Here is a 27,376-nt window from a genome sequence, read left to right as displayed (position 1 = left end):
GAAAGTTAATATAATAAATCAAAATCTGGCTTGATAGCCCCATACATTCTGATACTCAAAGATACATGTACAAGAGAGACGTGGGGTGTGCCCATTGGATAGATAAATGTTTCGCTGTTGATGTTTTTCTACATGATCGTTCTCTACATGACAGTTGGTGCCAAATGGCTATCTTTGCAGACTGAAAGTTAATAAAAGAGATCTTAGTTGAAAGTCCCATTAACTCTAACACTCAAAGACTAAAGACTAAGAGTGTGCCCATTGGATAGATAAATGTTTGACTGTTGATGTTTTCTACATGACAATTGTCTTGTTTGTCTCTCAAGCCGGTGCATACTGCTTCATCAGCCGCTCAAACTCATTCTCCTGCAAGGGGACAGAAAATGTATCATCAGGGAATTTCTGTATACATGTAGTGTTAGTACAACAATGGACTCAAAACTTTAACTTGACAAGGCAGCAGTACTGTAAATGCATTCATGTTCGCTGTGATCTAATTTCGGGGTAAGATAAAAAAAAAATGGAGTGTTTGTGGTGGTTTTGAGTTCATGATAGTAATATAGTTACATACTGCCTACTAGCAAGACAGCAAGGGTGCTACAGAACACAGAACAGTTGCCTTCAACACATACTGTACAACTTATATTTGTATTATATGTGCATGTAGCGCTTAGACAAAGGGGTAGACGGGCAGAAGACAGAACAACAATTTTCGCATTTACAGTAGAGAATCTGAAATAAATCATTACCTTGGCTGTGAACTCCTTAACAAACGGGTGGTTCTGGTGTGATGTCTTTAGCTGGGAAAGGTATCTGTTGCTGATCTGGTGGTATTAAAAAAACACAGTTAGTCTATACTGTATAACACTGGCAAAAATATCTAGAACAACTTCAGCATAATCATTATTTATATCATAGATTTTCTTGATGGGACAAAAAAAATTAGATTCAACCCGCCATTGAAAAAAAATCTGAACTTCATGACACAGAATCAATGAAAATGTATTTTTTTCAGCTTAAAATTACAGATTTAACAACAAAAATTGACAACATGGGTTCCCAAACAATAAAGTTGGATAGAAAAACATTAAAGCTGGAGATAGCCCTCGTATCATCTTATGTATGCTGTTAACTGAAGTGGTTAGGGGGCCTTTGCCAGTGACATACCTCCGGGGCCTTGCCTAGATGCTGTGAGAGGACGATCATGTTGACGAGAGTCTCCGGATTATTACTGTCCTGTAGAAATTAACACAGAACGGAAGAATGATTAATCCATATGGTAGCATCAGCATTGAAAACTGATTAACTGAAATCATCTTACCAGTATGAACAACAATAGTAATGTGAGATTTCATGATTTCTATTTTGGATACAAACATGCCATGTAAGAGGATGTATTTGGCTATCTAGAAATATGGATATGTAAAAATATCAAGATTTTATTGTCTTTTTGGAGGCCCGTGTTTGAGGAGAGCATTATAAAGATCCCGCCACACTTGAAAAGATTAGGGGTACATGTGACTGATGATGTGAGTGGATCAAACCTTACAGTCATGTCTTACGGCGTTACGCAGCTTGTACATACTCTACAAAACTAGTGTATAACGTATAAAGGCAGTTCCCCAATAATGCGAAACAAACAAATAACAACTACATCTACCTTATCCATGGCCTCCTATAGGATGCCCTTGGCATTATTGTCTTACCCAGCTTGTACCTATTGTACAAATCTGTTGAGTTACACTTACATATACTTGTTATCAAAGAAACAAACAACATTTACTACACCCACCTTATCCATGGCCTCCTGTAGGATACCCTCGGCGTCCTCGTACTTGCCCTGGTGGATGCAGCAGGCCGCCTGTCCGTTCAGCAGCAGGGGGGAGGAGCTGTTCTTGTCTATCATCTCCTGGAAGATGTAGAAGGCATCCTGCAGCTTCTCACCTCCCTACAGGGTTAGGAAGAGGAGGGGGAGTCGTTGTAAGGCTCAGGCTTGTGAAGGGTGTGGGCTTAATGACATTAAACATGACTGGAATCTACAGTCAAACCTGTACTAGTGATCACCTCTAGTCTGTATAACGCAAACTCCAGCTGTCCAAGGATTTCTGTCAGGGCGGCAAGCCGTTACAGGAGCTTGATTGAGTTCAGGCTATGATCACCTCTACATAAGGACGACCTAGCCATTGACATACAGTCAAACCTGTACAAGTGACCACCTGGCCAATGTTACCACTTTTTGCTGGTCCCTTAGATAACACCTGTCCACATACACCAGACTATTGGTCCCCTGAGAGGTCTTCTTGGGAAGTTTTCACTCCCAATCAAGTCCATGATGAAAAAAATGCAAATAAAAGTTTACACAATAACAGGTCAACTCACCACTCCCATGTTAAACCAAGCCAGGGCCATCTGGGTGAGAGTTGCATCATCATCTTTCTCCTGCATCAGCTTCAGTTCCTTCCTACGGAAACAAATTATTTTATCAATTTCAAAGAAAGGCAACATCAACGTATCTGTACCTGTATAGTCAGTATAAGCACCTTTTGGTGCAACACACCAGCTTAACCCTTTTAGTATGACATGAAGTAGGAAAAAATTGTATGAATGTATCTTCTTCAATATCCTGGGATACAGTCAAAAAGCATAAAATCACACCATCCCTATCACAGATATGAAGCACTGCAGCAGTGGTAGGCTTTAAGGTATGATTTAGAGACTGGGTATTCAAACACTGTGTCATTGTGTATGTGTGTGTGTTGTTTGGGCATCATGGTAGGGGTGGGGCGGGCTGGTAGTATTGGCTTAACCAGATGATCATTCAAGTACAGTACTAAAAACTGTGTCTAATCAATTTCTTTTTTTATTTTAGTGCAGGGCATCCCTAAGCAGCCCTGCTACCTAAAACTGACCAGGGTGCTAGTCTATATGTAGGTACTGGTAGTAATATTAATGTAGGAATACATATAGTTAGACCACATACTTTGCCAAGTCCACTCTGTCCATCTTCAGGTAGATTTGCACTGTCAATGCTGAGCTGAAATAACATATGCAAATTTCGGTTAGTATACAAGGACTAATCTCCGGTATGTAGGCTTAGCTATTTTCTGTGTTAAATGATCACAGAAGATCTGTGTTATCAGATGATCTGTATCTTCTTAAAATTTGTTTAATTTGCAGGGATTTAATTTCGTGGTAGGAGGGATAAGGAGGTTTGCAGTATTTAAATTTGTGTTTGAACTACAGAACAGTAGTAGTGGAACATCTATTCAACGTTTGATGATTTCACAGTGGAGAGGTCACTGCAAAAGCAAAAGTGCATCAACCATTATATTGGCTATTATGGATACCAGACTTTTGGTGCAATATGCTGGGTTTTCAAGCACTCACTAAAGCCATCTTGAAATCTCACATTACACAATACAGTACATGGCTTGCTGCTAGCTAATGACTAAATGACTTAATGAGGCTACCATTTGTACATGTGGGTGAGTTCCATTTGTAAGGAGAGAAATTTTGAAAGACTTTTATTTCAAGGTAGAATTATAGACATAGTACCATTCCAGGGAGTCAGACTGGTGTAGACATCTTAGTGCTGCATCGTAGTTCTGTGAAAAGAGATATCAGAAAAGTTAGAATACGCTATGTACAAGAAATGAGTAATTATGCTACCAAATCTGTTCAAATACCAACTAATTCCAGGTCCAGCTTTTGAGGCAATAATGTTGTACATATGTTTGGATTCTAAATTTCCATTTTATTCAAATACATTAATGAAAAAGAAAACTACATACACATGTTGTATCAACACTGATTCCATTTCATAGATTATTTTTGTCACAAACCCTGCATGATGTCTTAGCATCTGTGATGGTGAAGTACCTAACACCGGTGACAGAGGGCACTGTTACATAGAACTGACACTTTGATGAGTGTGTGCTACCTAAAGCAATAATCCTGCAGTCATCAGCATCCCCATCTATTGCTGTAATTTCATTTACTTTTGCATTGGTTTTATTTGGTGTTAGAAAGGAAAATAGGTTTTCACTGTGTTTTGAGTTAAAACAATTTTGTAGCACAGTAGTCATACAGGAACACATGTTTGCAGTGTCTTGAATGTGTGATGGAGAGATCGCTGCAAAACCACAGAAATAAAACCTAAGCGAAAGTTTAAAGATTTACAGTAGACTATGAATATGACTCATATTCATAGTCTACTGTAAATCTTTAAACTTTTGCTGACAGGAGAGTGATGAGACTATTTGCTCACATCTTCATGTAGGTAGATGGAGGCGGCCATGAGGAGGAAGGTGTTGTTCCCCACATCCAGACTGGAGCTCATCTGCCCCTCCAGATCCTTCAGAACAGCATCCCTGCAGTACAGGTGAGAATCCACAGGGGGTGCTCATGAGCAGTGTTTGATACAGTAGAAAAGAAGAGTGAATCCAAACTTTTGAATCATTTGCCAGTAAGTAAGTAACATAAATTGACTAATATGTATGGAACATGTAGCAAAAGTTTGCAACGGTTTAAAAACAGTTACGATACTGTGTACATGTTATATATATATATATTTGTCAACAATTATATAGTTACGTGAATAACGTAACCGTCGTTATTGTTATATATATGCAATGTATATCAAGAAAGAGTGGTAATTAATTTCACAGGTTACTTGTAAAAAGATGATTCATTTGTATGCTGTAACTTGTGTAAGCATAAGAAACATAACCATGGTGACAGACATCTGATTCAGGTCATTGACTATATTTGTTTAAAACAGAAGAAGAACACGAAATTGAAGAAAAAAAACATAGCAAAAAACAATATGTTTCCCTTCCGTAATGGTAAAACTAGGAGTTTAGGAGAGAAAATGTATTTTAAAGCGTGTACCTTTTCTGGTCGCTGGCTGCTAGGTAGTCAGCATACAGCCTGACTGCCTGCAGTTCTGAGGCAGACACTCCTGACACCTCATCCAGCACGACTCCATACTTCTTCTGTGGGTTTGAAATAAAAACATTATAGTCAAATACATTATGTATAGTGTTTCCATAGTTTGTTTATTGAATTTTTTATTTTATTTCGCATAACCAGTTAAGTGCCTGTACGCATACAATGTAACAGTATTAACACACCAGTTTTGCAGGACACAATGGATTTGTAAGACCTAGGACATTGTAAATTGAATATGATCCATGATGTTAAAATATGTGTAAGACCACATTAGAAAAACACACAGCAGATCACTACATACAAAAGGGTAATAACGTAAACGTATAAAATTATGGCCTCCACTGACGCACTCTGTAAAATATCTGCTTAGAGACTACAAGAAAGTAACACTACCAAAGTTACTATTTTGAAAAGTGTAGACAGTAGAGGCTGCCATATTACCTGTGCAATATAGGCCCGGTACATGTAGACATCCCTCTCTGTCTTCACATCAGGGGAGGAAATCTGTGGGAAAGTTTGTAAGAGGGTAACGTCATACATGTGTACTTCATAATTATTTGACAATAACAGATAACATAACAACACAATGTACATATATATTTTGTACCTCATCGGATAGCTATGGAGACTGTTGGAGGGCGTCTTTTACTTGTAGCCTTGTATATATCTATCTAGTGAGGTCTATTATGTCTAATGAATATATGTGCAAGCAAAGTTTCCACGGATAGTGGGTTTTTTTTTCAAGGAAACATGACACAATTTTTATGCGAAAATATACTCACTTCTTCTCGTTACAAACATGTCTAGATATTCGATTCCCATTGTCACATGTATGGTGACCTGAACAGACATCATCTGAATCTAATTCCGCGAGCACAGGTACATACATAGGATGTCATGAAAGACAAGTAACGTTTTATATGGACACGTCACCAGCGGTGCCATCATCATAGGATTTTGAAGGTGGGGGGGGGCAGATCTACTTTCCCCTCGCGTTTCGTCAGTTCTGGGTAACGAATACAGCTAAAAGTCACGCTGACGGATACCCTACGTCGCCTTACCTTCAGTTTCTGTGCCTCGTTGATACATTGTTGGTAATTTCCCAGGTAAAAGGCGTTTTTGATGTCGAAAAGTTCGTCCACGTCGCCTTGGGCCGCCATCTTGTTGCAGTAGTACTGACGCTGTACGATGATTGGACAATAGTTCAAGTCAGGATTTCTGCGCAAATATCATTGGCTGGTAAAAGCAGCATTCGGGAAAAGTGTGTGTGTGACATCTAGCGGAAACATTGTGTAGTACAGCTTCTTTTTTCGTGTGGCATGTCGAGATGGATTTAGATTTACTAGTAGTGCAATACACGTGGGACGCAGCTGGCAGCTATTGCTGATGTCGTGGCCCACACACATAATGTACCCGATTTTAATGTCGAGATGGATGCTGGCCTTTCATGATCACAGGAGGTATGACGTACAGGTCTTTCAAAACACCATTGGTTTCCGATTTTTCTAGAGCTTGATTGTACATATACACTCAGTGACACACATACGTATATCGTTAGACACACTAAGTGCACGCACACACACTGTAATGAACTGACATGCCAAATTATATGCACACATTATCATACAGAAACTGGATGGATGCATACGCATACACACACATGTGCACAAATAGAAGTGCTAGAATAACTCCATCCCCATGACAGTACTTTAGTACCCAAAAAATTAAATTTTCAAAAAACATAGTGAATGCATTTATTTCCATGATTGCAATTAATTTACGTACTGCTAAGGATTTGCAAACAATTGCAACTCAAATGTAGACAGTAGAGGTAACGTTAGATGTCTATCATTGCCATATACATACTAAAAGTACATATGCGGCCGTACATATGAAGGTTTTATTGCATGCAAGCAAGCTGAAAAAAATTGAATAAATATGGTAGGTTTGATGTTCATTTATATTAAAACTAATATTATTGATCTTCATATGATAAAGCAGTTAAGTACTATTTTTCCTGGAGACATCAAATTGTAAAGGAACACAGAGTACACATGTATATTCCATTATGAAACCTATATGTAGTATATTATTGCAACCTCCTTGATCATTGTTACTGCATAAAGCAAGGGTCACAATCTTGACTGCATTGGAGATCAAACTATCTAACCATATTGGTACTAAACTTGTCAGCAGTAAATAAATATTTCTTTGTTTAGAAACAATTGCCTTCAAAGACACATTTACAATATTCTAACTCTTACTACATCTTTACTTTTACCTGTCTTCCAAAGTTACATGATCGCTGCTGAATAAGCTTCAAAACTTACTTGAAGTGCTTACAACAGTAAAATACATTTTCTGATTATATTCAACAATTATTTAGTTTTATCTTGGTGTATATTTTGCACAAACATGAATGTTAATAGAACAATGATTTTATTGTAGAATGTAATAATTTGTATTTTGGTGTCATAAGTAAGTTTTATTAAAATATCTCTTTTCTGGCTGACGATAGCAAAAATAATTGTCCCTCAGATTGTATGAAACAGTCTCATCTCTGAACCTTTGTGAACAAATTGAGATTTACAAAAAAGTGATGACCTTGAATTATATCCTTTTAAAGTCCAAGTTCTCCGCTGCAAACAACTGAAGTTTGGCACTGTGAAACTTGAAGGTATAAATATCAACATCATCAATATCATGGACATATATGCACACATTTGGCCCAGTATTAACATTTGTTGGCAAGTACAATCTATTCCCCATATCTGTTTCTCTCTCTTTGTCATGGTCTCCTTGGTTACTGTTTCTATGGTTACTAGCAGCTGTCACATGGTTACGAACATTCCACCCCCATCTCCTTGGCATGGGAAGATAAAGCTGACTTCCTTTTACTGCATACTTCCGGCAAGACATCAAGAAATTTTTTGAAAACTGCACTTCTGCACTGGTGAGAAAAACTATCGAGTCGCTCTTCTTCTTTACCAGTTCCAGTCCTTTTCGGTGAGCCGTCTGGAGTGAAAAGGGTTTGTCCAGAACCACTGATCTGATCTGACTCGATGGAAATTGTCTTTGGTAGAAATCAACAACGGCTTTGGCGTCAAGGGTATTCCCATCATGCTGTTCACCCTTCCCAGGATCCTCTTCTGCTCCTCGGGTGCAGATGATGATGATGAGGCTCTCCGTGTGAGGCGGACGGGAGCTCAGCACAACCGCTTCATACATCTGCAGGAACCGCTGCAGACCTGGATTTCAAATTTGCATTTGTTTATTTTGCACAAGGTAAAAACGCAATGTACATTCATGATTATTTCATCAGGTTAGTAAGTCTCAACTGTGCTGTAGTGCAAGTCAGAATTGTTCTGATGAAGGTGGCAAATGGTCCCCGAAACGTTGGTGGACTCAAACACTTGTTTGTGTAAAAAGAGCCGTTTATTGAACATGATATGCAGTTTCAAGAAAAAGATAGAAAGTGCAGGAGTGAGAAAATGACTAATACAGTCTATGTGTGGTCTCCCACCGTATCTAAATATAATAAAACATATGAATGAGAGTAGAATATTAATACAGCAACTGGTCAAAAGTGATTTCATAATAAGTACTGTATTAGATAAAACAACTAAAGCTATATGTAAATGATAATCAATTCTGAGACTAAACGACTAGATAGATACAACAAACAAATGATTAAGAATAACTAACAGCTAATAGCTACCTGGATCTCTTTCTTGCACTGGTACAATGACATACACGTGTGGCATCTTTGGCAAGTGCTGAGCATGACCTCTGAACTCTGTGGAAAGTAGAGGACGTATTACCCTGTTGCGTATTGTGACCTGGTTGCCATGGTGATTGCGGAAGGCAAGGTCGATGATGTACTCCGTCTCAAAGTTAGGGTGAAGGCGACGGTACCCGCCAATCAGATGGCTGACCTTTGACCCTACAGGCAGCTGCTCTATGGCAGTGGCAATGGCTGACTCTAGAACCTGTCAGGACAACAGAAAATAAAGATATTAACCTTGACTTTCAGCATTTTTCTCAAGTATAGATACTTGGTCTAAATTTTGGTTTCCAGGATAGCATTATACAGTCAAAACTGCCTAAGAACACCACTCAAGGGACAGATAAACTCTGGTCTTTGTGGACAGGTGGTTACTATAGACAGGACTCTTAATGCTTGTGTCAATGGGAGAATTAACAAAGGAGCCACCGTAAGGTGGTCACATTGGCCAGGTGGTCCTTAGTATGTTCATGTATAGGTGGTCACTTCTCCAAGACGTCTTGAAGTTCTGGTCTTGAAGTATATTTTCCCTGTTTCAGCGTACAGTGCTACCATTATTTTTTTGTCTTTGTTGTGTCTGTCAGCGGTACGCTTTGAGATACCCCCTACAAGAACTGTGTGCTGTGCACACACTATACTACTCACCTCTCTGAGGTCCTGTTGCCATGGTACTCCCATCTCCTGGGCCACGCCCTTTGGTGAGAAGACATGGGTGGCATCAAATGACACCCAGGGGAGGCTGTCATCTCTCTCTATTGATAGGGACATGTCATCTAAGGGACTGCTTTGGTCTAGGGAAGGGACAGGCTTGTGAAGGGAGGGGGAAAGGATGCTGTTCATGGAGTGAAGGGATTCCTGTAGTTTCCCAATTTCCTGTGGGAAGAAGGAGAATGCTGTGTTATTTTTTTAGCTATGGATACTTTTCAAGTGAATCCTAGCTGCTTAGATATTGCCAGGTTCTGCTTTAAAGGTTTGCTTTGCATCGGCAATAAAGACTAACTACACTGGCTATACGCATACCGCGTTTTTAGGTACACCCCTGTAGACAATGCAATGCAATCAACCGATACACAAGTTATTGTGTGAAAAACAATTAATACATCCTTAAGTTTGAAAATTAATCACAAATAGTATGATTAGCACAAATCCCTTGGTTGTTATTTTGGACACTGTCCTTGGTGCTGAATGGAGTATCACATGAACTTCTTAACATTAAACAGGGAGGCAATCAAGAAAAAGGAAGTGTTGAAGTGTAGACAATAGCTAAACATCAACTCTAACTCAAATCACATGAAGAAGAAAGTGTCTGGCCATACCAATTTAGTAAATTGTTTCTTGAGATTAATTTATAATCTTGTTTCTTGTAACAAGTCGAGAAAAAAAAGACTTTTTGTTTGGGTGCTCTGGAAGGGCTTGATACTACAGTAATCTATAGGGTTGTTTGGAAAAATTCACCTGTTCAGTGGTGTTCATGGCAGATTTTGTGTAGTGCCTGTGCACTTGGTACATGACATGTGGGTCCTTCATGTGATGCAGGGTCAGGGATTTCACTAGGTGCCTGTTTTTCTGCAAGTTTCCTGTAAATGGCCTGTCCTCGCTGAACTCTTCCTCATAGGCATGGTAGAACAGCTCAGTCAACTGAATAGGGGAAAAGGACTGATTAGTCAGTACTTGTGTTCAATGCCAATTTTTATATGATTTTCTTCTACGTACATGTACATTTTGTATGAAGCTGTAATTAAACAAACAGTAACATTTTTATCCATTATGCCCTCTCATTACTCTTACAAGCAAATGTTGTATTGGACAATTTTACAATGCCAATTTGTCGATTAGGCTGGCTGTCAGATCAGAAAACAGGGCATCATGACAAGAGGGTGACAATTTTCCCAGATAACCTCTGCTATTTAAATCCTGTTCAAAAGACTACCTTCAATATAAGTCATGAATTAAGGAGTGTACAAGTTATTTGTACCGGGCACTTGTGTAAACAGTAAGAAAGAAGAGTTATTGGCTTATAATAGACATGTATAGTCCTTTTTGAAACCATGTGCCAGCATTGTAATATTACATATGATGCTAATATTTCTCCCATACCTCCCACGCTCGTGTACACTGTATGTGCAGGTGGTTGGTGACACAGCGACCGATCTCCACATCCTCCTCTGTAGACATTACCTCCTCCATACAGGTTTCAAGGTGGGGACAAAGGGCTGCACAGGAAGGGGATTGGTATACAAGTTATAACCTTCTTGGTTTAACAGTTTTTGTTTTTAAATAGGGGAACGGAAGTGCAGCCATAGGAAACGATTTTGCCTAAGGTGGAATTTCAGGTGTTGACGCTGATTTGTCCCGTTGACATCGTGCACATGGGAAAGGCACTTTATAGGATTTTCCTCACTTCACTTGGCAGGTATAAATGAGTACCTACATGTAGCTTTGGTTAGGGATATCCCTAGGATAGGAAGTTAAATGGAGGTCCCGTGTTTGAGGAGAGTCACACCTTGAGCACGTAAAAGAACCCACCAAACTTGTCAAAAAGAGTCTTTCCCGGTGTGAGTGGATCACATAAATCTGTCAAGATATGCAGCTTTTACTGTTCAGTACAAACTTGGCGTGTTACACCATGAGACGGTTTACCAGGTATGCAATGCAAGCAAAACATAGGTTTCTTTAATGTGGTGGTCTTATGGTATCTGGTGGAAATACTCACCCTGTATTGCAGCCCTACTGAAGATGACTCCAGGCCCTCCCATACAGAAGTTCCTCCCGTTCAGCCCCAGCTTGTGCCATACTGCAGGGAAGCCGTAGCCGGGCTGCCCCATGTACACCTGTTCAGGCAGGGGACAGAACACACCTGTCTGAAATCTCCTGTGCTGTTTGTGTGACATTGAATAGGTGTTGTCTACATATAACAGGGGGAGGGCTTTTGATTTACTCAATCTGTGTAAAATCATAGACATTGATGATACCATTTTTTGTTAGCCAAATACTAGACTTTATGAATACTTGCATCCAACAATTTTTGATCAACTCAAAATAACAAAGTTCTTTGTACACAAATCAGTCTTACTAGTAAGTAAGTATACAGTGTATTATTGCCCTGAGAAAGGTGATAGACTGAAATTTTGGCTTGATCAAACACATGTACTTTGTCATTCAGTTACTTACCAACAGCATGCTGGAAACACAAGTCATATTTATGAATGTACCTCTGATGTTCTACAGGAGTTTGTTTTGTAAAATGGCCTTGGTAAACAATTAACACATCACCTGTCCAAACAGGTTAACAGAGAGCCTGATTTTGATCTGTGTTACAAAAGACTGCTGAGGACATTATCCACAGGTTAGCTCTTGCACCCAATCATCCAACATGCAGAACTGTGAGGCTGATGTTTTTTTTCAAATCATTTTAGTGAAAAATGGCTGATTAACTTGTATCATTACATATGAGTTAGTTGATTGGCCGTAAGTGTTGACAAAGGATCAAATTCACCTGCTACAACCAAAGCCAACAAATTTTAAAGGCTACTAAAGCAGCTTTTTTTTAACAAACCTGTTGAAATCATATGCAGGCCATGTCTTAATGTTAGTTTAAGGTTTCTCACTTCTAAATATGATATGAAAGACGTGAAATTTCCCATTTTGTGAAGAAAAGAGGACATTCTGTGAATAAAAAAGGTTACACGAATGCAAACAACATTCCATTGACTTGAACCATTTCCGTCCAATGTGCCCCACAGGTTTTGGAGTATTATGTAAGAAAGGCTGAGAGCACCACCTCTTCAATGAACCACAACCCAACAAAAACAGAGCACCTACTGATACCTGTGCTAATTGGAACCCACTCTACCATATCCACTTCTCGGTAATCGTACACTTTCCTCTTTGTTATGGCTCAGTCTGAAGTTGCCATTCCTCCCACTTAATGGTGAAAAGGCTTGGGAACTTAAACAGGTGGACATGTCTTGGTCGCCAGAGTCAAAGACTTGCGGGACCCAGTTAAAAACAGTATTATAACAGCTTTCGTCACTGTTGAGTTAAAGTCTTTGAAGTATGAAACTAATTTCAGAACAAACAAATGAAGGAGAGAAAGCACATACCAGTTCTGACGACTGCTTGCTTCTTGAATTTCTAGCTGTCTTTGTTTCCTCATATTTCAAACCTTGTCAAAAAGCTATAGTCATAGTTGGAGAGCTGTTTTGTTTTCATTTGGGATGGTTATTGTAAGTTAACCAAGGAAGTTTTTCACTGTTTATATCTACATTGACAGTCTGCCTTTTGTAGTGAATTCTAATGAATTGATAAAATCAGCCTAATATCACCTAGAGCATTTTGCATTATAAGATTTTTTTTAATGAAAATCTTGTTAAAAATCTTACAAGGGCTAAATGTCCATTAGTTTAATGTCAATACATTAATACTTAATTAAGAGTGATTGACAGCTGAAAGAATCCTTTCTTTTAAAACCATAGAATTGTTAGGATTCATTCATACATCAGTGTATCTGTACATCATGTGTATCTAACTGCAAATGTTGTTTAACCCTCTCTCTTGCCAATACAAATTTGGTGTCAAACTCCTACCTCAATAGCATGCTGAAGATTAAAGCTATCTGGTGAGGATGCACCTACAGTTCTTGGTGTAGTGTGACAATAATGATTATATTGTAAGCTATTTACCTTCTTGCTACTGTCTATCTTCCCCAGAAATCTCTGCAGCCTCTCCACGTTGATGTACGAGTCATCGTCCGCTCGCATGAACCAATCGTAGCTCTGCCCGTGGTTCTGACACATGTATTGCAGCATCCGGAAGGCCTTGCCCTGTGGGGGGTACACATCGTCCGACACTCCGGGGAGTGAGATGATGGGTAGGTGGTTGTCTTCCCAGCTGCCGTGTTGGGAGAAAAACTCCACCTGTACAAATGTTCGTCAAGATTAGTTGTTTATTTAGGGACAGCCCTACATTGAGACTACCCTATTGTAGGGTTCGGGTTGCACCCATGGTTAGAATTGACACTCCTGGGAGTGAGATGATGGGTAGGTGGTTGTCTTCCCAGCTGCCGTGTTGGGAGAAAAATTCCACCTGTACAAAATGTACAAAATTATGTTTGTTAAGTTGAGTTGTTTAACCAGGGACAGCCTAATCAGATATTCTGACAAGATTAGGCCTGTAGTTAGAATTGCCACCCAGGTAGAGAGATGATGGGTAGGTGGTCGTCTTCCAAGCTGCCGTGTTGGGAGAAAAATTCCACCTTTAAAAAATGTACAAATGTTTGTTTAGATAAGTTGTTTAGGTTCAGCCTATATTCGGAGACCCCTATGTCTAAGGGATAGGGGTAGGCCTGCAGTTAGAATTGACACCCCAGGTAGATAGAGGATGGGTAGGTGGTGGTTAGCCTAGCTGCCATGTTGGGAGAAAAATTCCAACTTAGTGTTAAGAATGTAAATAAATCATTTTTTCACTAAGATGCGTTAATGAAGGTTAGATATTTAGGTAACAAGATATACAATGCAAAAGGATGGATTTTGTAGATGGTCAGATATTTCAGATAGCCCCCACTATCTTTCCTCAGTCAGTAATTAATGAAAGGTGGCAGAATATTGTTACATATGCAAAGACAGTGTTTAGTAGGCCTGATACTGTCTTTGCCTATATAAAAATTCTGCCACTGGAAGATTTGCTATTTGCATACAATACATAGTCTCTAAGACTGAGACTAACTACATGTACACCGGCTATAAGGAGAATACTTGCCAGGGGAGTTTGGCCACCATGGGGTTAACTTTCCTGTGGACCAACTCTCCTGGCCAATTTTTCCATTTTTTTCCAAATTCTACCATCCGTACCCCCGGTGGAGGCTATACAATACAGTCATACACGTACCTTTGAGACTTGCCGTCCCCATGTATTATTGCATGCAGTTGCCCTAGTGTGGAGAAACTTCCCGGCAGTCATAACTCCAACGTACAGGGGCTGCCGTACTGTCAGCTCACCTGAAATCCCTGTGGGTAAGACAACATCAATATATAACAGATATAACACAGTTGTACTATGCTTCCAACACAATAAAGGTAAAGGTTCTCATAGCCATTTTTTGAGGCCCTAGGTGCAGTGGCTTGTTATTCACTACAATGCATCAGAATTATGTACTGTATACGTTGATGAAGGTACAATCCCGCCCTCAACAGGAAAGGAGGTCTACGCATCCAACTTTCAGGCACTTGGGACAACCCCCCCCCCCCCCCCCCCCAGTTGCTTGAGTAACTATTTTTGGCATATGTACTGTATACTTTTGTAATTCTACTCAACTAACTTTTTGTTTGCTTTGTTTTACACAGCAGTGTGAATGTTTTAACATTAGAAGACGTGATGTTGTTCTTCAGCACCAAGGACAGCAACATGAGGTGCAAGCTGCAAAAGACCAAGCTGTTCAGAATATCCACTTACACTGCGATGGACCCCTACTCTTTTCGATAAGTTTGCTTCGCTCTTTAATGTGCTCGAGGTGTGGCTTTTCTGAAACACAGGGCCTCTGGCTTTACGTCCCATCCAAGAGGACATTCCTAACCAAAGCTAGGTACTCATGTTCATAACAAGTGAGGAAATAGGTGTAAATGCATTTCCCAAAGCCCAACATTAACGTCTACTAGGGATTCAAACCAGTACCCTTTAGATTCTTTGTCAACAACCCTTACCACAAGACCACCATGCTACCTTTGATTTCTAAGCCATCTTTATTAGCCTGGAGTCCAGCCTTCTTAGCTTTTGTCCCCTACCCAAGCTTGGGAGCAGAGCTTGGGTAGCGGACTAAAGCTAAGAAGGCTGGACTCCAGGCTAATCTTTATTGCTTACCTGAGTCGGTGATGTCTGCATTCCACCCATCATTCCCAGCCAGGAGGGAGATGAGGAGGAGAATAAATATGGTCGACAGCGCTATGCCGAATATGGTGCCTGACAGGAATGGTAACAGGCACTTGTGGTGGAGAACACTGGACAGCCTGGGTCGTTTTCTGTGTCCTTGAACCCACATGGATGCCTTCATCGCTCATTTTAAGTCATGCCTGGTCGCCGCAGACAAACCTGTTGACAAATATAAGAGATATAGAAACATTTTACCATCTGTTCCTTTTACGCAAGCACACTCATAACCTGGAATAGAAGATTTTTGTGGATTTAACCTCTGTGGTTCCATTGTGTGCTATCACTTAGTGTTTATCTTTTCATATAAATAAATAAACAGACGAACCTGTGGACAAATATGTAGGTTTAGGTTTCAGAAATGTTTTACCATCCGTTGTTGTTACGCAAGCTTTGTACATTGCTTCATTCAACCTCTGTGGTCCCATTGTTTTCTTTTATTTGATGTTTGTTGGTTTTAGATAAATAAATAAACACCGGCTACGAATCTAGGGTTTGGTGGTGATATGTTGCACAAAGCAATATTGGTAGAAACATTCCAACTTAATCCATGTGGAGCAGCAGACTGTAAAAAATATTTCACTCCATACTTCAAACTATCTCTTTTGTGATGACTCCTTTGTCATTGTACAGACATTTTTATAAAAGGACATAGAAAGCAACATTTAATAACATAATTATGTTGAACGTTCCAACTTCCACGCCTTTGATACATACATGTATTTGTTCTTAAAAAAATACTTCATGATTGGTCAATATATCAAAATTGAGTAACAGACAGGCAGAAATGGCAGTGACACTTAGATCAAAGGATAACATTATTATGCTATAAACATATGGCAATGTAATAACAGTGCCCAACTACACAGTAACGATTTCATGATGCGATGAACAGAGAATTTGCAAAGAAAATGTTTCAAAGAAAGCTGTTATTTTTCAGTAACATATTTATGCAAATGAATAACGTTGAGAAACGACTTGTTTGGAGAGAAGTGTTGTCATTACCCCCTCAGAAACACACGTCCTCCCAGCTAGTTTGCACCTGCTTTTGTCTGTGGTTTAAGATGTGATGTAAGGTCAGAGCAAAGGTCACAGGTGGGTGAAATACTGCACCACTTGAGCAGCCCAGGGGGCATGGCTTTAAATCAGACTATTCACACACTGAAAACAAGGTGAGGCGCGACACTTAAGAAAGTTACTTTTTGAGTCAATGACAAAAGATGGTCGTAGAGGAGTTTGGTTCTTCTGTAGTTCAGCCCAAAGAATGAATAGCTGTTCCATGCTACCAAAGTTCATACAACTCTTTTTTCAGAGTTATGTTATTTGTTTTGTTCCGATGTTTTAGTAGTTTTGTAAGCTTGCCGACAAAGATTACATAACATTGTTGAATACACGTATGAGCGGAATGTAACATTCAGTTTGTGAACATCACAAGTGGTGTCACCTGCTTGTTCAACAGAGAAGGTGAACTACATACCTGTACTGCAAGTTTTTGACTTCTTATAAATTTATTTGGCATTTATATACGAAATATGAAGTCAACCGTAGCTGTATAGATTATCTGCACAATTTGGGCTCCAATCATTACCATATGATAGAACACCGAATCTCTTTTTGAAGCAAGAGAATGCGTGTAAACTAGAGCAGGAAAAAATTGTTTTTCTCGAAACAGGTTACTAATTACAGAATATTTTAGGAAAATTGATGTGTTGAAACTTACATGAATGTACTGTTTGTTTGTTTTTAATTCAGCCCAATTGCTCTGTCTCCACAGAAATATTATACAGTTATTACAAATGAAAAGGGGAAAAATTGTAATCTTACCCGAAAAATAACAAATGGAACTCAACACCAATCTTCCCTTTTGGACCAAATGCAACATGACAGTCCCTGTAATTTACCAATTAGTTGGCAACAGTTGGATGCTCAATTGACAACCCTGGCATAGCTTCAGCCAATATTATACAGTCCCTTTGTACCTGCCATGTTTAATTATGTATGAGGTCACCGCACGTGGTTATCAATAATACACTGTCCTATAGGTGATCATAGTTCTGGGATGGGTGGGCAATGGCAACTGCTACTTTTCCGAACCCCCTGGGGTATGGCGAGTAAATTGCATTTTTGTGTTCAACATCAAATTGTCATTTTTTTCAAGTTCCCCTGACAGCTTGCACATACCCTTTAGCGGAACATACTGCAATTTAGACGCCTCAATTTCCTTTCGACACGTTATCTACCTGTACTCTAGGTCTACTAGACCGCAATCGATGAGCGACAGTACAGCGACTTAAGTTCGATTTGAATTTGTGTGATCCTTGATTACTTATTGGAATGTGAAGCAAGATGTAAATTATGATTTAAAAGACACACTAAACGTACGAAAATGTGTTCATGGATGATGAAAAGCAAAACCGTAACGTTTCTAAGGCTTCCGGCTCCCGTGGCAGCGCGGAGGACCCGCTGCTTCGGAAACCGTGACCTTGAGAAACGTTACTAGTTTACCTTTCTACATCTGCTTGGAGATTACAGGAAATTGTTGAGGTTTTCCCCCCGTGTGAACACTGCGAAATCTGTCGTCGCACAATGCGTTGTCTGTTGGACTCCTAACCTCAGGTTGGATCAGTTAACCTCGCATTGTCCTGTTGTTCGATCTCATAAAAATTCCCCCCTCTCCCGGCACACTTTGACCAGATCCAGATATCAAACAGGAGCCATCGCCTTGTAGGTCACAAAATATCGACCTGCTCTCTTCAAAGATAGGCCGACATTTTAATCTAGAGTCTAAGATGTTTTGTTCAGTCACCGCCAAAGCAAGGCAACTGCATGGTTTGAAATATGTCACCCGAAGATCCGGTGGTACCTTGGAAGTCTCTACCAGATTCCTTATGTTGCTGGAAATAGTAGAAATTGGGCAAATAGACTGAATGATACGCCAGAGCTACTTTTTTTCCTGTATCTCTGGTGACTAGTATCTTGGCAACCATGGCACGTTATGAATGGCCTGCAGCCCGGTCTTGTTAGCTCGCGACGGCGGCTACTCCGCCAACAATTCGCGACCGTTGGAAGCGGACTAGAGCTAACAAGCAGCAAGACAAAGGGCGACACATAACCCAGCATCTGCTTGGAGAAGACCCAATTAACACAGACCCACATCAGCCAACGGTATAATTAATGACCTGTACTTTTCCCCATTTCCATGAAGATAGGGGCGCTTTCTGAAATATTCCATGACCTATGTGATAACTGCTACGGTGTAAAAAAAAGTGTGCATCGGCTCGCGCATACTAGCAGACGACATGCCAAACTATGATGCGACTGCAGCAAAGAAATAGTGAGTTATAGCTACGTCTGAAAGCGCATCACCGTTAGTAATGTATGGAAGTTTGTTGAAGATATATCTGCAAAATGAAATGTCCGGCCGTACTGTGTTATCAGCATATCAACATTGCCTAGGAACGTTCAAATGTACATTATGGTAATACATCTCAATAACCATGGTTAAGTGGTACACTATTTTACAATCTTTGCTAGACCCATGTGTGTACTAAGAGCTGTTAGTTTGAAATTGCTGATAACCAACGCGTTATATCGCTGTTCAAAAAAAGTCAATCTTAGCAAGTGAAGATTTCAAGTAAGCAGCTGAATTAGAGTAGTGATATAATATATAGTTCTTCATTGTTTTCCCCTGTTACTTGTAATTAGCCTTCGTGCAAAAAAAAAATCAGAACAAACGTATCGTTTTTGTTATGTATTTGAATTTCTCAAATATAATCCTTAATCACATTCATTGTTCAACACTGCAGTGACTGTTGTACACTTGCACTTTATGAAAGAAGAATAAAGTATAAAGGTATAACGCGATCGCTGTTCCTCCCTATCTAAGTTAGATATGATCCTTAAAACTATGGATAGGGTATTCTCCCCAGGGATGCACCTACGGTAAATGTAAATTAATGCCTGCAATTCATTGTCGATGCCATTGTTAACAACGCGAAATGTAAAGAGCCTATAACAGTAATGAGTATAGTAGAGTGTAGATTTTATGGTTATTTATCAAGCTTTCAAATTTATATATATCCTGGCCTGCGCCTTTCACAAGTGTCCGTTCGGTCATATATAAGTCTGGCGTTCTAGAAAAAAAAGCTTTCTTAATTCAACACTTGATGCACGTTCACAGACTTTGTACGTCCGGTTTTCTATCAGACAGGCGCATATTTTTCCTGTCGCCCGTGAATGAATGATTCATGAGGTCCACGGTTGGCTGTTACCGGTGAAAGGACGTGTGTTTCACAGGCCGACACGCCAGTGCCAGCGGAATCCAGCCTTGGCAAACAGACGTATTTAATACATGACATATGGCGATGTAAGAACTGCTTAGTTCATTGTATTTCGCACGTACTTTTTTCTCAAAACGACACTGACTCCGACCTTCAAGAATGTATTGCTTGGGTAAGATTTCTTAAAAGGAACGCCATTCTAGCGATCTGACCAAACCTACGTGCTCAGAAAACAGTGTTATGATAAAAATCTAACGCCCTCCTCCTCTGATGAACGATACGAACTCACCTTGTCTTCCGCGTAGTGAACGCCGTGTCCATGTCCGTCAGAAGATTATCCACAGTCTCCCTGCGTGTTGCCGAGTGTTGGTGCCACACTGTGTCCGTTCTGAAGGAAACAGCAGGCGCTACCATCTCACGGACAGGTGCATCTAGAAGGCGGGCCGAAAACTACAACCCATTCTGCTTAACTGAACCAACACGAACTGGTGACCCGCAACCATCTTACGAACGCTCTACATATTTTAGTAGAGAAGGATCGTACCAATTTTTAATGAGAGCGCTTTTCCGTCTTATGAATATATATTTTCCTGACCGTGCACCCCCGTTTCATTCTTCCCCATGTCCCATTAGGCATACCTTTGTTGTGACAATTACGTGAAAATTCCAGGTCGAGGTGTGGGTTTGTGTTAGCGCAGGTCCCGTTACGCAAACACGCTCGGGTTACCCCGTGAGCCATCTTTACTCAGGAGGTATCAATCGCCAACTACCTGTTGGAATAGGCGAGACCAACGTTGGGCCGGGGGTGGACAGGTTGGACATATCCGTATGTCACGTCATTTCTCAACACTCTTCCTCTACAAATGCTTGTCTCTTATACGCAACAGTATGTAGTTATTCTTCTGAAAAAGAAAAAAGAGGTAAACGGCAGTGAATAATAAGATAACTTCACAACCAACCCCCTGGTGACAAAGAGTGGTAGGACCCCGGTTTGCGCGCATGTCCTGAGCAGGCGACGAACCGAGCAGGTAAAAAACGGGTTGTTTTTTCACGAGGACATTTTGGAGACAGTGGCCAGGATGACCGTTACCTTCTCACCTGTCCGGCGGGGTACATCAAAGGGAAGCCGGCGTCACAGGTAGCCCATCACGACAAGGTGTGTTTATCCTCCGTTTCCATTGGACACCCACCTTCATACACGTTTTTACATATTTGTGTAGCCGTTAGTTTCTTTAGATTGAATGGTTACGTAGACGCCATACAAATATGTAACGTACACATCCTTGGAGTACAAACGCTTGTTGGTTAACGTGGACTAATAAACAAATAAATAAACGTTAACGTAGAATTGTTTAATGAACAGGCAGCCCGTCACGGCAAGGTGTGTGTAACGTTACATCCTGTGTAAAATGGACTCTTTCATACACGTTATGGGTTTTATGTGTACGTGTGACCGTTAGTTGCTTTAGAATGGTTAAGCAGACGCCATACAAATATGTAACGTACACACATCCTTGGGGAACAGGCGGTTGTTGGTTAACGTGGATTAATAAATGAATAAATAAACAAACGTTAATGTGGAGCTGTTTAATGAACAGGCCACGACAAGGTGTGTGCACACCGTGTGTAAAATGGACTCTTTCATACACATTATGGGTTTTACATGTATGTGTGACCGTTAGTTGCTTTAGAATGGTTACGTAGACACCATACAAATATGTTACGTGCACACACCATGGGAGTACAGACGGTTGTGTGTTAACGTGTATTTGTTTTATAAACATGTATGTACTAGCTATGGGGTAGCTTAATGCTAGTTTATCTGGGGATTTGGTACCTAATTGATTTTTTGGCAGTGGAAATGTGTTGTCACCTGTCGGTCTTTATAGCAACATAAAAGGTGCCGCCGCTGTTTTTAGACTGAATCGTTGTTACCTAAAGGTGACCACCAAGTGCCCTATAGGTCCTCAATAATTTATGTTAATAGTTGAAAGGTCTGGCCTTTTGAAAACATATCACAATTCTCACCATTAGACATTAAATGTCCCTATTGTACATGTAGGATGATGGCGCAAAAAATTGCAATAGTCTCCAGAATAAGATTTCCTTGATGGTTCCATCTATTTCTGTTACGATTTCTGTTACGATCATTCTGTCTCATTATAAGTGCTAGCTGTTTCCGACGGCAATAGGCGACCAATACATCATGTGCTTAGGACCAAAGCAAAGCCGATTTGTACACAAATCCCAGGTTTTCAACACGTCTGTATTGCAAAGCACCACAACGACGTCACGTTTGTACTATGGGAACATCATTAGACCAAAACGACATCTTCACACTTCGAGCCTACAATAGCACCCTTATTTTGGGGTCATCCTAAAGCCTATCTACTAATAACGTGTTGTTTATATTGTGCATTCCAACAGGACTTTCGGGAGCAAGTTTTACATACACAAAACAAGAAGAACAAGAAATGGCAGCCGGAAAGCTGACATCATTCCTGGTGGGCCTGTTGGTGGGAGTGACCATTTCTGTAACACTCCTCATCATTGGCTCCCCGCATCTTCTTTCAAACATCGTCCTTTACAACAACAGCGTTAAAGAACCAAACAGCCAACCTACTGTCAACAACAACAACAACAAAGGTCTACCCATCACACAGCCAAGAACTCTAGCAAGGGACTCGTTTTTAATAGACAGGTCCTTAAAGGGTGACTCCACGGATACACCACAGAACAAGTACCAAGGAGATGCTCCCATCCAAGTCAAAGACATTCCCAACTTCGTGTCTCAAGAACTCGATCTCAGGAGAACAGTGTTTGCGGGAGTTCTTACGTCTTGGGAAGTTCCTTCCAGGTGAGCCGAGGGAATCAGCAAATACTAGTTCATGAAAACTATACATACTCAACAAGACAGTCAATGTAAGATTTCTGGTTAGAAAAACCAAGAAGTAACAGCAAAAGAAAAAAGGTACAGAGTTGTGATTGTGAAGCTGTGGAATGATCTGCCAACTGATATAAAGACTTTGGATACTTATGTTAGACAGTCTGACAGTTTACGGATAAAGGGACTAATACTGCGAAGCCTGAATGATTTAGATTTTTTGGTGGTGCAATTTGTATGTACTGTCAACCTGTGAGTTGTGTATACATGTATCTATGTTTGTGTATGTATGTATGTATGAACCCTGGAAGATAACCCCCTTAAAGGGTATCACAATAAACTGATACTACTCTTACCTTCTAGTACCCAGCAGATGGGCGTTATGAAGACATGGGGAGCAGAGATGGAAGAAGGAACGATGACGTTTTACGCAGGGATGGAGGAAAGCATAGAAGAGGACGAGAGTGTGCCTGTCCAAAGGGTCACTGGTGAGTTTGGAATAATCTTACTTCCAGAAGTAAGAATGTTACTTCAATCATTCTTTGCTTTGTCTGACTGACAGCTCACTCAAGTTGTGACTACTTTAGTCCAAAAGGGTCTATGTTTTCGGTAGCACTCGTGCTTGTGTGTCTGTGTGTTAGTGCATGAGCTATTGATGAAATTTTGTATGCGGGTTCGATAATGGGCCTCCTCTCAGCTTTCTATAGTAGTACAACAGGACTTCCGGTTTTGATATCACAGGTTTTGAACATGCTGCTATCACGATTCTTATTTGGACACTAGTCTAGCGGCTTTCCTCTAACTGCAGGATTGTATATTTGTTAACATGTGACCTATGCTTAGCCCAGTGTGGCAAACATGTACAATAAATTCATAGTTCGTGGTTATAAACCTGCTGTTCAACTGATCTTGCTCACAGTCACTGACGAAAAGTAGTGGATGCTACTTGAAACGTCTGACCGTTTCCAAAATCATATCCAGTTGTTTGAGTAATTGCTTTTTTGGTGTATCTTATTACCTGGATGTCTAATCTTCATCGACGCATGTACAATAAAGGTCTTCATTCATTCAGTGTACAAGTTTTTGTTTTCCTTTTCATATATGGCGGTAATCTAATTTACCAAAATCCAACACTTGGAACTGGAGTAATCTAACAGTTGGTCACGTCTTAGCTGAATCGTGCAACGGTTCAAAATAATTTTTCTCTACTTCTCCAGGCACCACCATGGGACAGAAGATGTACTCCGCCTTGCGACACATGTGCCATGTGCACCTGGACAAGTTCAAGTTTTTCCTGCTGACCGTGGACAACACCTACGTCCATGTCAACAACCTCACCCTGCTGTTGGACGGGCTACAGAGTTCAGAGGTCATCTACATGGGTAAGCTACGGATCTTTAGGTGTAAGCTAGAGAGAGAGAGGGGGGGGGAGGGACTATGTATATATGAGAGAAAAAGAGCTGAGGGAGAGAAAAGAGACTCGGAGAAAGAGAGAGATACAAAGTGTGTGTTCATATGGTGCGTGGGTGTGTGCCTGTCTGTCTGTCTGTCTGTTTCTGCGTTGATAAAACATTATTGGTCCAATATACTTTTTCCAATATGCTGCATTTCATTTGCTATGGTTTACTTAATGTGTACTGAGGAAGAGTTTATGTGGTTAAGACATAAGGGCCACAGTGTCACGGGCCAAACATAAAAGCTAAAAATTTAATTAACCGCCTCTCCTTGGAAGAAAGTTCGCACAGTTGTTGTTGAAAGTATGTGGAGAACTTACAGCAAGGGTAGAAGACAGTGAGGCTTAAAAGTTATGGATGGATATTTTCATATTTGTTTTCCTAGGCTCCAGCAAACGTGGCCCACGAGACCCTACTCCAGTCCAGTACTGTGAACTTGGCCCTGGTGTTGTGTTGAGTCGGAAGGCCATGCAGGGACTGTGTACCCACGTGACCAGCTGTGCAAAACCGTCAGCCAATCAGGACCCAGCTTACAGCCTGGCCTTGTGCCTGCAGATGACCACTGCCACCAATTGTACCACAAGTGGAGAGGTACGGACGTGTTCCTGTATCTGCTTAGAAAAAACAACAAACAAACAAACAAGCAAACAAATAGATAAATAAATAAATAAATAAATAAAACAAACTGTTTTGGGTTATCATCTAGCCCCCTAAATAAGACATGCCTCTCACATTTCCGCTGCCACTAACTCTACCACTAGTGGAGAGGTACGAACGTGTTTATCGGGTTCTTATGATTGCTTACAAATTGAATTTGGGGTTATCATCGGGCCCCGCCCAAAAAAAAGCAAATATACCTCCCGTATTTCAATAGCTGTTCATACTTCCCAAGCTACGTGCAAGGCCATACATCATTTTACTTATTAACTCTACAGTAACAAGACACTTTATCTATTTTATTATGTTTTTATATATATCATGTATTTTGTAATACCATGTATGTGTACGTAAGCAAAAAGAGAATCCCTTACAAGACCCTTTGCATGACTCTGTGAGAATAACTATTTCTTTCTTTAATGTCTTTTCCCCAGTCAAAGAGTTTATTTCACAAGCTCTGGGTCTCAGAAGACTTGGATGGAGACCTGGACCAGAAGAAGTTTGTAACGTCCTCCGTCACCCTCCATCCTGTGGGTCGGCTGGAGACGATGTTCAGACTTCACCAGAGCTACCTCGGCAGGAGAATACTGGACAAGTTACAGTAAGTTCATCTCTTTAAAATATTTTACAATGTAGATCTTTATTTCTTTCTGTTTTAAATAGCCAGGGTGCCCCAGCTCAATTTAAGACACTGTTTTACAGTGGGGCCCTGGAAGATTCTATGATTGGAGACCGTATTGCTTTTCAAACTTCTAACGTTTTATGTCATAAGAATTGGTTTTTGTGTCAGTGAAAGCAATCATTGTAGAGGAAGACAATGGCTACGAATGTAAACTTTGAAAACGTGTTCATTGATACGTAGTGCCCCCTATGGGAAAATATATGAACTGCAGAAAAGGACTCCGACAGCCAGCATGTATGTTTCATCCAGCAGATACTAAACACTATTTCCAAATCGATGTTGAAAGAAAACGCCTACGACAAAGTTTAATGTCTTAATATTTGGATATCATCGGTGATACATCTTATATTTAATTCCAGAAATCACAAAGACTTGGCAGACAGAATTCACCACCTCAACAGGCTGATAGCTTCAACAGGGCCCCACGGGGATGTCAAGCTGTTGCTAGGCGACCAGGAAAACTCGAGGTCGTCTGATGTCGTTCCTTGGCAACTAATTTATGAGGACAGTGAAGAAGAAGATTTTGCCAACGTCTTACGAAGTCTTGACGATGTTGTACAGCTCTCTGTGGAAGCTCTAAGGACCGAAGCTATGATAGAACCTAAATTGAAAGCTTTATTTCAGAGATATCATCCTGTTACAGGAATCAATTATAGATTGGAGTATGAGGAATCAGAAGATGATTCTGTAGCATCACATTTCGTGGACGTACAGAAACCATACGGAAATCTCTATACCGTATCAGCAACAGTGGGCCATAAAGAACGAGTGAATTTCATCGTGCCCGTGTTAGAAAACTCACAACATCTCGAGGAGTTTCTGCAAATGTTTGAGAGCTCTTGCTTGACCGTCAGTGGAGAGAACGAAGTCGCCCTGATTCTCGTTAACTTTGGTGTGACAAAGCAAGGAAACAGGCTACACCAGTTGCTCTCTCCTTACGAGAAGAAATATGTGGATTTCAGCTTCAAAGTGATAAACGTGAAGTCAGAATCGTTTTCGTACGCACGAGGAATTGAGATCGGTCTGCAAGCGGTTTCAGACCCTGACTCTTTACTCTGTGTTTTAGACACGCACGCCACAATAAGTCCCGACTTCATGAACAAATGTAGACTCAACACCCAAAGAGGAAGGCAAGCTTACTTCCCCATCCCATACCAACAGTTTGACTTGTCTGCCACCAAAGCATTTTCGTTGGCAGAAGAGGATATAGCCCCTGGTATTGGATTCTGGTGGGAGAGAAACTTTGACACTTTCTGCGTGTACAAATCTGACGTGCAGAATGTTGAAGATCTGCAACTCAGCGGCAAAAATCTAAGTGACAAATTAACTGTCCGAAAGTCATTTAGTGTTTTCCGCGTCCCAGAACAAGGATTGTTGCTACCACAGAGGGATCGTCACTGCAGTTCAAAATTCATGACGTTCGACCAAACGGACATCTGTTTGCAAAAGCAAAAAGAAATCTTGACGATGCAAAGACACTTCAGCAATTTGACGGAGAGATGACGTCAACATTGTGATGTACGAATATCTGTTGCATTTTTCATTGTGTATTTGTTGCTGTCATTAAATTGCGTCGACATTGGAAATAAAGTCTGAAATTGCTGTTTTGTGAAGTCACTAATTCGACACGTGTATTTAACCCAAAAAGCGTAGATTGTATTTCGTAGTAGTTTTTTAAAATTGCCATGAATTCTACTAGTCAACATTGTTATCTCGCACTATCTTTACAGTATACCCTTGCTATACGCATTGTTTCATGTTGCA

The 27,376-nt window shown here is 40.4% G+C and overlaps 4 protein-coding genes across 5 annotated transcripts; 1 reads left to right on the top strand and 3 right to left on the bottom strand.

Annotated features, from left to right (window-relative positions):
* Positions 1-216: 216 nt before the first annotated feature.
* On the bottom strand, positions 217-6,143 carry LOC136428898 (coatomer subunit epsilon-like). The gene is made up of 11 exons (XM_066418723.1): positions 6,012-6,143; positions 5,392-5,454; positions 4,891-4,994; positions 4,268-4,370; positions 3,556-3,605; positions 2,981-3,034; positions 2,380-2,461; positions 1,793-1,948; positions 1,168-1,236; positions 750-824; positions 217-366 (listed from the first exon to the last, which is right to left on the bottom strand). The coding sequence occupies exons 1-11, from the start codon at positions 6,108-6,110 to the stop codon at positions 322-324; spliced, it is 900 nt and encodes a 299-aa protein (XP_066274820.1). The 5' UTR covers positions 6,111-6,143; the 3' UTR covers positions 217-321.
* Positions 6,144-6,845: 702 nt separating this feature from the next.
* LOC136428896 (chondroitin sulfate synthase 1-like) lies at positions 6,846-10,942 on the bottom strand. The gene is made up of 5 exons (XM_066418719.1): positions 10,832-10,942; positions 10,190-10,372; positions 9,380-9,607; positions 8,669-8,939; positions 6,846-8,198 (listed from the first exon to the last, which is right to left on the bottom strand). The coding sequence occupies exons 1-5, from the start codon at positions 10,919-10,921 to the stop codon at positions 7,561-7,563; spliced, it is 1,410 nt and encodes a 469-aa protein (XP_066274816.1). The 5' UTR covers positions 10,922-10,942; the 3' UTR covers positions 6,846-7,560.
* A 346-nt stretch (positions 10,943-11,288) lies between these two features.
* On the bottom strand, positions 11,289-20,487 carry LOC136428897 (chondroitin sulfate synthase 1-like). Of its 2 annotated transcripts, XM_066418721.1 has the most exons (5): positions 20,225-20,487; positions 15,590-15,817; positions 14,621-14,739; positions 13,417-13,650; positions 11,289-11,565 (listed from the first exon to the last, which is right to left on the bottom strand). In XM_066418721.1, exons 2-5 carry the CDS (start codon positions 15,777-15,779, stop codon positions 11,422-11,424), a joined length of 687 nt encoding a protein of 228 aa, XP_066274818.1. In that variant the 5' UTR covers positions 15,780-15,817; positions 20,225-20,487; the 3' UTR covers positions 11,289-11,421. The 2 variants fall into 2 exon arrangements, with proteins under 2 accessions (XP_066274818.1, XP_066274819.1); XM_066418722.1 differs by lacking the exon at positions 20,225-20,487 and having other exon boundaries at positions 15,590-15,844.
* A 429-nt stretch (positions 20,488-20,916) lies between these two features.
* Positions 20,917-27,215, top strand: LOC136428895 (chondroitin sulfate synthase 3-like). The gene is made up of 7 exons (XM_066418718.1): positions 20,917-21,091; positions 22,363-22,792; positions 23,183-23,307; positions 24,037-24,201; positions 24,659-24,864; positions 25,365-25,531; positions 25,972-27,215. Exons 2-7 carry the CDS (start codon positions 22,410-22,412, stop codon positions 27,113-27,115), a joined length of 2,190 nt encoding a protein of 729 aa, XP_066274815.1. The 5' UTR covers positions 20,917-21,091; positions 22,363-22,409; the 3' UTR covers positions 27,116-27,215.
* Positions 27,216-27,376: the final 161 nt, after the last annotated feature.

This window comes from Branchiostoma lanceolatum, chromosome 2 (assembly GCF_035083965.1).
Source record: "Branchiostoma lanceolatum isolate klBraLanc5 chromosome 2, klBraLanc5.hap2, whole genome shotgun sequence".
Taxonomy (NCBI): Eukaryota; Metazoa; Chordata; class Leptocardii; order Amphioxiformes; family Branchiostomatidae; genus Branchiostoma; species Branchiostoma lanceolatum.
Note: the sequence above shows the minus strand (reverse complement) of the source record. Positions and strands in the feature narration are given on the sequence as shown.

Bases quoted from the DNA above. Each gene is read 5' to 3' on its own strand.
- LOC136428898 (XM_066418723.1), bottom strand. From the start codon at position 6,110: ATGGCGGCCCAAGGCGACGTGGACGAACTTTTCGACATCAAAAACGCC. The intron at 2,462-2,980 runs GTATGTGGTCTA...TTGTTTCCGTAG, and splicing joins GACAGAGTGGACTTGGCAAA to GAAGGAACTGAAGCTGATGC. The intron at 367-749 runs GTAATGATTTAT...GTCCCCTTGCAG, and splicing joins TTAAGGAGTTCACAGCCAAG to GAGAATGAGTTTGAGCGGCT.
- LOC136428896 (XM_066418719.1), bottom strand. From the start codon at position 10,921: ATGGAGGAGGTAATGTCTACAGAGGAGGATGTGGAGATCGGTCGCTGT. The intron at 9,608-10,189 runs GTGAATTTTTCC...TTCTTCCCACAG, and splicing joins CCATGAACACCACTGAACAG to GAAATTGGGAAACTACAGGA. The intron at 8,940-9,379 runs GTGAGTAGTATA...TTGTCCTGACAG, and splicing joins GGCAACAGGACCTCAGAGAG to GTTCTAGAGTCAGCCATTGC.
- LOC136428897 (XM_066418721.1), bottom strand. From the start codon at position 15,779: ATGAAGGCATCCATGTGGGTTCAAGGACACAGAAAACGACCCAGGCTG. The intron at 14,740-15,589 runs GTAAGCAATAAA...TCTTACCCACAG, and splicing joins TGCAGACATCACCGACTCAG to GGATTTCAGGTGAGCTGACA. The intron at 13,651-14,620 runs GTACGTGTATGA...ACATTTGTACAG, and splicing joins GGGGACGGCAAGTCTCAAAG to GTGGAGTTTTTCTCCCAACA.
- LOC136428895 (XM_066418718.1), top strand. From the start codon at position 22,410: ATGGCAGCCGGAAAGCTGACATCATTCCTGGTGGGCCTGTTGGTGGGA. The intron at 23,308-24,036 runs GTGAGTTTGGAA...CTACTTCTCCAG, and splicing joins GCCTGTCCAAAGGGTCACTG to GCACCACCATGGGACAGAAG. The intron at 24,202-24,658 runs GTAAGCTACGGA...TTGTTTTCCTAG, and splicing joins TTCAGAGGTCATCTACATGG to GCTCCAGCAAACGTGGCCCA.